This window comes from Pantherophis guttatus, chromosome 1, assembly GCF_059756535.1.
Source record: "Pantherophis guttatus breed Tessera chromosome 1, ASM5975653v1, whole genome shotgun sequence".
Taxonomy (NCBI): Eukaryota; Metazoa; Chordata; class Lepidosauria; order Squamata; family Colubridae; genus Pantherophis; species Pantherophis guttatus.
The window spans coordinates 229,784,519-229,797,703 of NC_142063.1; the positions used below are offsets into that span (position 1 = coordinate 229,784,519).

At 34.7% G+C, this 13,185-nt stretch overlaps 1 protein-coding gene across 50 annotated transcripts in view; it reads left to right on the forward strand.

The window, feature by feature from the left end:
* RIMS1 (regulating synaptic membrane exocytosis 1) overlaps positions 1-13,185 on the forward strand; it is a 271,584-nt gene that overhangs the window by 214,400 nt on the left and 43,999 nt on the right. For 26 of the 50 annotated variants that reach the window (XM_087882497.1, XM_087882527.1, XM_087882498.1 and 23 more), the window contains one exon: positions 4,061-4,090. The exons of the other annotated variants lie outside the window; for them this stretch is intronic. In XM_087882497.1, the coding sequence (XP_087738623.1) occupies positions 4,061-4,090 (30 nt within the window). The remainder of the gene's footprint in view (positions 1-4,060; positions 4,091-13,185) is intronic. 50 annotated transcript variants of the gene reach the window in all.

Consider the following 13,185-nt stretch of genomic DNA (forward strand, 5'->3'; position numbering starts at 1 on the left):
GTAACTTTCTTGTGAAAATCCACAACTGTTAGGTTTGAATTAGAAATCATACACAATGCATTCATAGAATTTATATTTTTTACATTATGTGTTTCATAACTGAAAAAAATAACAGCTTTTAGATTTTTCCTTCTGTATATTATAAATATATATAATAATCAATATCCTAGTATATTTTTAGAAAATAATAATATTAAGATATTCATCCTTTGCCGATATTTATAATTTGTGAATTTAGTTTCCTAATGAAAAACAAATTGGAGACTTGTTGAAGAATTGTTAAATACAATATGCACCAGATCAATATGTGGTTTCCTATCAATTTGTCATTTTATTTTAGGATTTTGGTATATACTACACATGTGCCTCCTAATTCGTATTGTTATTGTTTAAGATCTCTCTTTTTAAATAAATGGTATGGTTTTATTAATACAGTTCTTTGTTCACCCACTTGTGCTTCTTTAGAGTATCAAAATGTGAAACTATGCCAATTTCCATCCCCCATTTTTCTAGGAGGAGAGAGTAATTTTTTTTGTTGGTATTCATATATAATTTTTCTCTTAGTGTAAAATCATACATACATACTATGTGTTATATAATTCATATTGTGAAGAAACATTTCCTAAGTGGCAATTGTCCATGCAATTTCTCCTTACAAACATTGTGTCATCAAATTTATGCTTACAGGATTTTGTTGGTTGGGAATCAGTCAATTTCAATAAAATAGAAAAAAAGGCTTCCTAACATGATTGCTCTTACACTTCAGTATACTGAATTTCACTTTTTCTCAGGGCTGACTTGTTATTCTTCACGTTGGTAAAAATTTAATGTGAATCTGGATTTTTTTTCTGGTTAGTTTCTGAAAGCACTAATCAATTTATTATATTAAAAGGTGCCATATCTGCATAGCTGGCATTCAGGGTGAGTCCTTATATATGCCTAGTACATTTCCTTTCCTTTTTTCCCCTTATTTTTGCACCTTCTTCAATGCTGTCACTTTAAATATAGTAAAGAAATGCAGTTTTAAAATGTGTACCTTAGATGGCTTGAAAAATGTTTTGACTTTTGCCCAACTTCTGCCATGTACTATTCTTGTCCAGTTGCAAATGTAAAGCGGACAATAATGTGACTTTGGCTATTTTACAAAGAGATTGCTTCTTGGAACAGAACTGACTTCTAACTAGTTGACTCTTAATAATGAACAGAAATTGATTTCTATCATTTGGAATATCTGCTATTTTTACAAATGGGATGGGATCAAAATAGATCAGCCATTTTTGCACTATGGAGTATATGGAACATGCGTCATAAGGAAGAGAACTTAATAGTAGCATTAGAAATGTACAGTGTGATAATTCATAGATGATAATGCATACCTTTCTTGCGAACACTGAAATTGTAGCAGAATTTAGCAAATTATTCTATATGGCATCTGTCCTTATTTGGCTGTAGCATATTGAAATATTTCTGTATTCTGGGAAACAATATCAGGTGTTGAAAAAATGCTTACAAAAATAATGAGAAACAAGAAAAAATACAGAGGATACAACATATAGCTGATTACAGAGAAATGGGTCCAATGAAAATATGCAATTACAAAAATACAGATTATGTGATTTGCTTTGTTGATTTCCTGATTATTGTGAATCTGTTGATTAATGGTGGCTATAATTGTTATATATATGCCAGTTTATAAATTTCATTAATTTTAGTGGGAATAGGGTGATCAGTCTTCTGTTTGGATGACAGCCAATGTCTTTTCATGGCATTTCAAACACACCACTTTTCTCTAAAATGACTGAATCTAATTAAAATGTATATATCTGCTGAATTTTCAGTTCTCTATGTGGATAATACATGATCATAACATTTGATGTAATGCAGTATTTTCTATTAAAAAACTTAAAACATGTTCACCATGCATGAATTGACACTTTTCATTGAAGCTAATGGTTTTATTCTGCAAAAAAAGGAAAAATGTTTTGTTGCAGAAGATCATGTGCCAGTAAGGGAAGAATTAGGACTGTCATTTAATATGTCATTTCAGATCTGCAAACATTTGGTCTTTGCAGGATTTAGAATAGATATTTTTTTCTGAAAATGGAGGGTTTTTTTTTTTTTTTTTTACTAAGTAATGTTGCAGGCTGGGTCCCATCTTTATTTCTGAACCTCCAAGTGAAAATGTCCTGATGAGGGAATTGTATTATTTCTTATGCTTGAACTTTTGCTTAATATACCTTGCTTAATTGCAGCATCTGTAAAAAATGCATGTCACATAGGCTTGAGAGATGGTCATGGGTTGCAACAGACAGTACATCTTTTAAAGAAGCATTAATATGTTCTGATTTGCAAATATTGGCGATATACATATGTGTGTGTGTATATGTATGTATTTGTTTTCTTTTCGTAGGCCTTTATGTGTATTTCTCTTTAGTCAGGTTCTTCCTACATAAACCAAGATTTTTATGCAGCCCTGGTTCAGTGAAATCCCAATCCACTAGTTTCTAGGCTTTTTTCAGGCAGCCAGCAAGCAATAGTCTCCCAATGGGCAGCAGGGTGCTTGCTGGCTGCCTGAAAAAAGCCTAGAAACTAGTGGATTGGGATTTCACTGAACTAGGGCTGCATAAAAATCTTGGTTTATATAGGAAGAACCTGGCTAAAGAGAAATAGATATGTATGTATACATATACATACACATACACATACACATACATGCATACATACATACACATGTTGTTGGTCTCTTTTATGAGGCCAATAGTGTCATATTTTTTCATTTTTCAGAATTGAATATTGTTGTTTGATTTAATAAAGAATTTCCACCTATTAGACAACTGGTTACCAAAAAGACATATATTGAGGGTGAACATGTGCATTCTTTCTGTGTATATTTTACGCTACAACTTTCATGTGTATGTATATTTTTGTGGCATTCTGCTCATTTATATCTTAAGAATAGTTTATTCAGATTCAAAAGACAAAACCTAGAATTGATATATACTTAAGACAGTGTGGAGTCCTTAGTGCTCTCTTAGCTTCAGTTGAGTTGTTTGCTTGAAGATCTCTCATTAACTACCTAAGTAACATCATCAGTACCTAGGAGTTTAAGACAATGTTTGATTCTGCAATATTTGACGTTGTGTTATCATTAGTACCATATCAGTATTTGATAGTATATATTAGATTATCTTATTATACTTCGTTTGAAATTCCTCTTAAATCTTGCATAAAAATTCCATTGGAGTGTTGTATTATAGAAAGCATACTTAATTTTACTCAGACAATACATCTTTAAGTAGTAAATTGTGGCTCCATAGGGAAAAGGCATTTCTTATTCAAATATGTTAAAAATTGATGGGAAAATATTATGTGATAATAGCTCATTGAAAAGTCATAAATTAATAGTTATCAGTTCTTTAAATTTGTTAATGTACACACATTATTGGTTGTGTGTGTGATTTTGCTATTCCATTTTTGCAATGGAAACTTTTCCCCCCACTTTGTTCGTCTGACTGTTATTTCTAATACCATCACTTGAAAGCAAGGCAGGTCTAATTAAAGTACAATATGTTGCATTGTAATCTGAATGGATTAAACAAAATACCTGTGTATTGTATGATAAGACTGCATTTTGTTCTATTTTAATGTGTGAAAGTCTTAAATGATAAATGATGTGGAAAAAATAGACAGATGAATGTGAATTCATAAACATTTGAAACAGCAATTCTTATGGGCTTATCACATCAAATGCAGTTTTTGAATGATGTTTAAACTTTGGAACTTGTAAAATTCATATTCCAGGCCATGATCCAGCACAGTATTAAAAATACCGGAGACAATTAATTTCAGTGAGCTTGAGCATGTTTACCTTCGTATTGACTTCAGAATTTATAACTTTTCATGATTTATTTTCATCTGTTTTCCCCACATTAATTTTCTGCATGTTGCAACAGAGCCTGTAGTGTTTCTCATTCTCATGTATAACACCATTTTTGTCTAACTTTAAATTGCTGATTTCTTTCTTTTATTCCCATCATTCCGTGCATTTTATTCATTGAAGAACAAGAGACTTATAGTTCATCATCCAAAGGTAAATATCCATGTCAATTTTACTAACATTACTCATGCTGTGTTATCTTTATTCTGCACTAATTTCATATTAATCCATTTCTGTAGATTACATTCAGTTAAATCACTGCATTAAGCTAAGGCTACAGAGAACTTGCTACCCACAATTTAGTGGTTCATCACTAGGGCAACTTCCTCACTATGGGGCAGAAATGGAAATAGTGTGCTGTTATCCAAAGTCCTACAGTTTTAGAAAATTGTAGCCCTTAATTCAGTAGGCTGCAAAATGTATGAATCTAGGCACTTTAATTTTTTCCTTAAAAATTGGCTTTATTTTTATTGTTATTTCAGCTTAAAAGTCTTCATCGTAAGTTTTCAGTGTGTGTTTGATGCACATAATAAAAACATATGAAGGGCTTTATTCTGGCTCTATAATTCTGTTCTAGCCCCATCCTATTGAATGGAACTTGTAAAAAAGATATTTAAAAAGAATTATCAAATTTTATGCAGCTGGATGCACCTAAATGCTCTTTTTAATATTCCCTATAGAACATGTATGTTAGATGTGGCCTATCATATGTTTATTGTAAATATCAAACATACACAAATAGTATGATTAACTGTGATTAGCAATTTATAAAAAGGGAAGATACCTAGACTTATTGTGATGATATAGAAGCATCAGTCTCCACCAATGGCTTCCACCTATGGTGACACTGCAATTCCTCGAATTCTTAGCTGAAATTCATGCTGTTATAGAATTTTAACATTGTCATCCTATCGTATCTGGAAGAGTCTGGATGATGGAAGGCTAATACATATTCTGATGTTTAATGCCTTGTGTCACTTGGGATGCCATAAAGGATGTTGTTCTGGGTTTGTTATGAAATACCTCTCCCTCAGGCTTAGCCTGTTGTGTCCCTGATTATTTCAACACTGTCTTCTGTAATAGGATCACTAAAAAAAGATAATTCAAAGCTCCAGAGCTATTGCAAGCAATTTGGAAGCAGTATAAATTATAATCTGGATAAACAGATTTCATAATTATAAAGCATAAAGATTATACTGTGAGTTATTAGAAATGTCAGCAAGGAATATATTCGTTAACAAAACAAGTATAAAATCCAAGAGTTCAGTGAAACACCAAGGGATTTGTTAAAATAAAGATTAGGGAAGGGAAGGGAAGGGAAGGGAAGGGAAGGGAAGGGAAGGGAAGGAAAGGAAAGGAAAGGAAAGGAAAGGAAAGGAAAGGAAAGGAAAGGAAAGGAAAGGAAAGGAAAGGAAAGGAAAACTTTGTTTGAAACTTCATGAACCAGATTCCTAACATTATGTACACACACTACCAGTATCTGATATCATGGACAATTTTTATCAGGTTTGTAACTTGTCTCTTTCTTTTGTGTTATGATCCTGGTGAAAATTCTCCCACACCTAATACTGTTATCTAGTACCTTAAATTTTAGTTACCAATATTACAGCTCCATTATTGCCTATGAAACTTGATTTTGCAAAGTTACTGCTCCAATATACATAGATGTATTCCCTATTCAGGAAAAAAGAATAATTTATAGAAAGTATTCTTTCCTGCAATTTCATATTCATCTTCTGCTTCAACAGAAGGTGGCTGACTCTATATAGAGCAAGACCTTCTTTTCGCTTTGTAGCCCATTCTTTGAGGACTATTGACTGGGATCTCATGTAGGCCGCTAGCCCACAATTGCCAGAAGAAACCAAAAGACATGCATCTACTTCTCTAGGTAAGCCTTGTTTAGCATCGTCAAGCACTAGATTCACGTAATTTGAATGGCTTTCCCACAAACATTAGCAGAAGAGTGCATTTCTGCCACTTCCTTGCTGTCTATTCTAGAATAAAGTATGATGAAATGCTGGGTTTTTAAACAACCAAAACATTGGAGCAGCGATATAGTGGAAGAGAATGTTTGGCAACACAACTGATTCCTTTTGTAATAATCACAAGAAATGTGCTCAAGCCCTCCCCCCAGTCAAAATTTACAAACCAATTTAATTGCATAGGAAATATGTAAAAAGACATCTTCCCGGTCTTATAATTCCCTTACTTATAATTATGTCCAAATGATCATATTTTCACTAGAATCGCTTGTTTGAGTCTTGAAGAGCTTGTGCTTGTGTCATCAGTGACAGCATCTAGCTCCTATGTTTTGTGTCCATCTCTTTTTCAATTGCCTTTGGCTTTTCCAACCAGCAGAATCTCCTACAATAACTTTTGCTTTTGAACCAGGTGGACAAAATTAACTTTAGCTTCATTATTAGTGTTTCCAATAAAAAGGTCTAGTTTATTTAATCTAATATTGAATTATTTGTTTTTCTTGTGATCCAAAATATTTCCAGCAATTTTTGCCAGCACTACAGTTAAAAGCCATAGGTTTTCCTTGTTTAATCTTTCTAATGGTTCGGCTTTCATTGCAATATTTTACTGCCATGGTTTGACATGTGGATCTTTTTCGCACTATGACAGCTTAATTCTGTCCCAGTCTTTCCCCCAAGTAGCAGGTACTTCTTAACATTATGCCACCATCCCTGAGTGTTTTTGAGCCTGGGAAAATAAAGATTAATTTTACACTTGTTTTCACTTGCAACAAGAGATATCTTAAGTCTTCTTTGCTTCCAAATATATATGTGTCATATTACCATATCTAGAGTTGGTAATGTTTGTTCCAACAATTTTGATTGCAATTTTTATTTTTTTCAAATCAGGCATTTCTGATAAGATACTTTGCTCATTAATTAAAGAAATAAAATGATGGTATATAGTCCATCACTCTTTCCCCAATTCTAAACCATTTAATTGCTCCATTTTCTTTTCTAATGTTGCTTCATGATCATCATTATCAATTCTTCTGTAGGCAGATGAAGTGGCTTAATGCATCCATTTTTTAAAAGTTCTGCTTGTTGGGATCTATTTCTTATTCATTTATTTCTTATTTAAACTTTTATACCGCCCTTCTTCCGAAGGATTCAGGGCGGTGTACAGCCATATTAAAACAAACATATACCCATAAAATTTAAAAACAATTTAAAATATATTAAAATGTGGCCCTTAAATTAAAAACTACAAACACCCAATTAAAATTCATTTTCTAAGCCAGCCCGGCCTGTTGAAACAAAAGGGTCTTAAGGGCATGGCGAAAGGTACGTAGGTCGGGGATCATGCAAATCTCCGGGGGCAGTTCATTCCAGAGGGCAGGTGCTCCCACAGAGAAGGCTCTCCCCCTGGGTGTCGCCAGTCGACATTGTTTGGCCGACGGCACCTGAGGAGTCCCTCTCTGTGGGAGCATATTGACTGGGGGGAGGCTATCGGTGGCAGAAGGCGATCTCGTACATACCCAGGTCCTAATCCATGGAGCGCTTTAAAGGTGGAACCAGCACCTTGAATCGCACCCGGAAGACCACCGGGAGCCAGTGCAGCTCGCGCAGGAGAGGTGTTACATGGGTGCGCCATGTCGCCCCTATAATCACCCACGTGGCTGCATTCTAGACCAGTTGGAGCCTCCGAGTACTCTTCAAGGGGAGCCCCATGTAGAGACCATTACAGTAGTCCAGACGTGACATGATGAGGGTACCTGTGTCAATCAAAACCTTGCTATAATCAATAAAAGAATACAAAATATATCTACTGAAACGTCCATGTATTTCCTCTTGTCCATCAAATGTTACCAAAGTGATATAGGATGGTCCTAACTTTTCTAAATCCAGTATGTATGTCTATACTGTTGAAGTCTGGAGTATCATCTTGTCAATTTGTAACTGTTTGGTAGTTTAAACATTCTTTAGAACTGCCACTTTTTGACAGCAGAAAATAAATTGATCTTCTCTAGTCCTTTGGCTGTCACTCTGCTTTTCATTCCTGCATGCAGACCACAAGCTACCCTTTTAACTGTGTAATTGTATAGGTTTTTAAACAAATCGGCATGAATTACATCAATTGCATCTTTGTTGCTTCCAGTATTTAACTTTACAGTCCATAATGTCTGATTCTGATTTAGTGTTCAAACATTTGCATGTGTACAGATTATGGGGTCTTTCCTATAGTCATGCTAGTTTTTCTTTATGTCTTTTTTTCCATCAGATCTTTGTCTTCTTTTACTTAGTAATGCTTATTTTGCATAAATGTTTCTCTTGATTTCTGTAATGTTATTAATAAAGTTCTAGACCTTTAGGTTGTTATCTTCAATTGCATTGCTTGTTTAGATCGAATTGATTGACTCTTCTTTGAAACTTGGTTGGACAAAATCTTATTTGTTGCCTCTTGATTTGCATCTTTCTTCAGCTATTTTCAATATATCAGTACAGATAGTCCTCTCCTTATGACCACAATTGAGCCCAACTTCTAAGACAGTTGTTAAGTGAATTTTGACCTATTTTATCTTTCTTGCCACAGATGTTTTGTGAATCACTGCAGTTAGTAACATAGTTGTTAAGTGACTCCGGCTTTCCCATTGACCTTTGCTTGTCAGAAGGTCACAAAAGTTGATCACTTGACTCTGGCACACTGCAACCGTCATAAATAGGAGCCAATTGGCAAGTGTTCATGGGACCACAGGGACGCTGCAATGGTTGTAAGTGTGAAAAATGGTCATAAGTCACTTTCTTCAATGTAACTTCGAACGGTCACTAAATGAATGGTTGTAATTCGAGAACTACCTAATATAGTCTTTTACTTTTTTCTTTTTGAGGACTACCTGTATTTCTTTTCGAGGACTACCTGTATACAGTCTTTTACTTTTTTTTTTTTGGTATATTTTTGGCAATATTTTTGCTTGCTTCATCTTTAATGATATCATAAATTTCAATTCAGAGTTCTTTGGGCAGTCAAATAGAGCAGCAAGTATTATTTTTGTTGACAGAATAGAACTCTGTATTTTTTGCAGAATATATAGTCAATTCAGTTTCAGTGTGGTCCATTCAGTGATGTCTATGCGTATGTAGTATCACCTTTTAGATTGTTGGATAGTTGCTACAAAATTTGAATTTTCTTTACAGAATTCTATTAATATATATCCTGCTTGATTTTATGCACCAAAACAAAATTTTCATTATTTTATGTACAACTGTATCAATCCAAACTTCCATAACTTGTAAGACATCTGGCTGGGATTTTTTTTGGAGTGGGGGGAGCAGCATGTTGACAGGATACTACAATTCACAATAGAAATGTTCAGCTTCCATTTCTTCTGCAACTGTAGTTGGAGCACGGACAAATTATCATAATGTTGATTGAAATTGGACTTTAGACCCAAATTGAAATAACTCTATCATTTTGGGAGGTTGCGTCTGAGCATTTTCTGTGAAGTTCTGATGTTTGATGCAAATCAATCCATTCCATTCTATTGCTAATTCTCAGAATATCAGCCTTGACCTTTATGCTCTGACAACATCAATATTGTCTTGGTTTATAGTTAAGCCATTTCAGATGCTAGTTAGTTAGTCAGTCAGTCAGTCAGTCAGTCAGTCAGTCAGTCAGTCAGTTAGTTATTGTGTATTTATCTAACACCCATCTCACAACCAAGTGACTCTGAGCAACATTTTGCATATCTTTGCAATACTGATTTGTGTGTGTGTGTGTCTGGACACATCAGCATACAGCCACATAATAAGCATCAGTGCTATTCATATTTGCTCTCTCCTTCTTCCTGGTAGCTTGCTAGAGGCCTCCACTTCCAAAATAATGCTGGCTTGTTGTTAATGTCCATTTGAGGGTGGGTTTTTTGGCAGAATAATAGAGTGGGTTCTCTTTTCCTTTTCCAATGACTCATATTTGGTCTTATCTCTCATCTATGACCTGCCTGTCATGAATGAACCTTTGGGGAATGTATATTCCAAACAACATTGCTCAGAATCATTGGATTGTGCAAATGCCCCTTGACCTATAAGTTAACAATGCATGAAAGAGCCATCTAAGACCTAGAGGGGAAAAAATTCAAAAACCACTGTTCAAGATTTAATATTTAGAAAGTTAAGACCTCTTAATCAACTCACATTGTCTTTCTATGTTGCTAAGACTGAGTAGTCCAATTGTTCTCCCAACTTTTTTTATTACGAATGACGAATTGGAAGGTATGGTTGAAAGGTACTTGGAGAAATGGCACTTCTATTGTGCTGTGTTCCTAAATTCCTGCAGAATTTACGATGCTCCCGTAAGGGAACTTCTGTCATACAACCAATCAATCATTTGCAGTCCCCCCCATCCAACTAACAATAAATTATATCTTGGAGTCTCTGAGATATGAACTGGTTAAAAGTCTCACCAAATACTTTTTCTTACAAATTATCACAAGAATCTCCATACACCTTCATAGAGAGAAAGCCGTTTAAATAAGTAGTATGATTTTTCTTTTTAATTATTTTGAAATGTATTTTCCAGAACATATTTTATACTAAAGACTTGAATATTTTATCTGTTTTTTCTTCCTATAAGGAAAAGCTATTTATAATCAATATATTATAAAGTAGTGATTATCATATCTGTCTTTCAATCTACTCTAATGTAACTATTAGACATGTAACTCTGTAGAGCAGATCTTTACTTGAGCAACTGAATATATTTAACCTTTACTGTCATTCTCAAGAATTAGTATTGACCATAATGTTACCAATCCTGAAACAAAGGAATTGATTTTCATTGGCTATACAGAATATTCTAAGGCATTCCAGTAGAGGTGGGTTTCAGCAGGTTCTGGTCAGTTCTGGAGAATGGGTAGCGGAAGTTCGGAGAACCGGTAGTAAAAATTCTGACTGGCCCCGCCCCCATCTATTCTCTGCCTCCCAAGTCTCAGCTGATTGGGAGGGAATGGGGATTTTGCAGTATCCTTCCCCTGCAATGCCCAGCAAGCCACGCCACGCCCACCAAGCCACAGCCACAGAACCGGTAGTAAAAAATTTTGAAACCCACCACTGCATCCCAGAGTAGTGTCCTGTTTATTCTCTTACTCATGCACATTTTAGCAAGGCCAAGAAAGTCTCCATTTAAACTAATCAAAGCTTATTCTTTTGAATGCTTCTCTTCTGCTACAGTTGGCCTCACATATCAAAAGAGTTAAGGCCACTTTCACCACCTCTACATATTTGTCTGGGAAAGGTTATAAAAGGTTTAAACTGATATTTAAAAATTGCTTCCACAAAAGAATTGCTTAAGCAATATTAGGTAATAAACTGTTGCAGATTATTTCATAATTAGTTTAAGCAGTTCCAATTTGGGAAGGCTATTCTTTTGGGTATGCATGTGGGTGTTGTGGTATAAATTGGAAGTTATTACTGGAATGTTTTATTTTTCTGACTTTCTGCTCAAAAGAACCAAGAACAATGCATGAAGCAATAAAACTACTTTATCAAGAAGAAAAATATATGTACCATCAATAACAGAAGAGCGAACTGACCATGTCACCCTTAGGGTTGCATAAACCTATAAACATAGTTTTATTCTTGCTTACAAAGTGAATATGTAGGAATCGGTTGTCTTTCCTCTGGAAGGGAATTATTTAAATTATTAAATAAATAAATATTATTTAAATAATTAGTTAAATTATTTAACAGTAGGAGTGGAAATAAAAGTAGGGACATGGAAAGCAAAAAAAAAAGGCAAGAATCGTGAGAAAGAATGATCATTATTTGGTACTACATAACAGGATTCAAGTGAATAAATAACTTTAAAAGATGAATGATGTATAAGTTGTTTTAATACTGCATGTGGCTTTGCTAAACAGTAACTATTTCCGTTTCTGGGCACAAAACTAACAATTCATCAAAAAGAATACATGGAATGAATAATACAAGTATCAAATATGTCTTCCAATCTCTTAGCAGATCTTTACAGATAAGTCTTTTTTTAAAAAAATATCTTTTATTAATTTGTGGGTTTTGCATATGGAGTTGTATTTTAATAGTTACATTATGAGTAGAAATACCATGTGCAAGCCTTAAATTTTCCTAACTCATCAGCAACATGGTACCTAGTTTCAATTCCAAAATAAAATCAATACTCTGAATAAATTGTACCCTATATTGTGGTACTTTAGATTACATCTTTGTCAATCCATAGATTTCTTCGATGAAATGAAGAAACCCACTATGTTTTTAAAATACAAAATCTCCTGTTATCCACTCTGTTTCCATCCTTCAATGAAGAATTAGAGTTCTTCGACGTTTTTTTTCTTGTAGTCAATAGCAACCTTGTATATATAGCTTCTGTTTTAACACAGAACGTTTGAGGTGCTGGTTCCTTCTAAGTTTTCCCATGTAGGGATCTCTCCAGGTCCTTGCAGTTCACCTTGAATAACCCTGATAATAAAGTCTTTAGCCAGAAAGGAAATTTCTCAGCAGCAATTTCTCCCTCCTTCCTCTAGCATCCTGTAAAAAAAATATTATGAATAGGAAGAATAGATTTATCAGTTGCTTTTAAAAAGCAGGAGGGACGTGGTGGCTCAGTGGCTAAGAGGCTGAGCTTGTCGATCGAAAGGCAGCTAGTTCAGCGGTTCGAATCCCTAGTGCCGCGTAATGGGTTGAGCTCCCTTACTTGTCCCAGCTTCTGCCAACCTAGCAGTTCGAAAGCACGTAAAAAATGCAAGTACGTAGAAAAATAAGGACCACCTTTGGTGGGAAGGTAACAGCATTCCGTGCGCCTTTGGCATTTAGTCATGCCGGCCACATGACCACGGAGATGTCTTGGACAGTGCTGGCTCTTCTGCTTTGAAACGGAGATGAGCTCGGCCCCTAGAATCGGGAACGACTAGCACAAATGTGTGAGGGGAAGTTTTACCTTTACCTTTTAAAAAGCAAACATACAGATAAACAAGTATCACAGAACTACGGAACTTTAAATATCAGGAAGCTATTAATGAATCTCCTTATGTCCTGCAGAGATGCTTGCTCAGTGCCAACAGTTTTTTTCTTTCTCATACACAACACAAACTGAGCTGTCTAATGGACTAAAGTATTTTAAAAAGAGAGCATATTCTTACACAGAGCAAATATATTTACTTTTAAAAATAATTAATGCTATATTGGCCAGTTTCCAATTCTGTCATCCTTTCTCCCTATAAAACAGAATCCATCATATTTTGTAAAGGTTGTAAAAGTTCA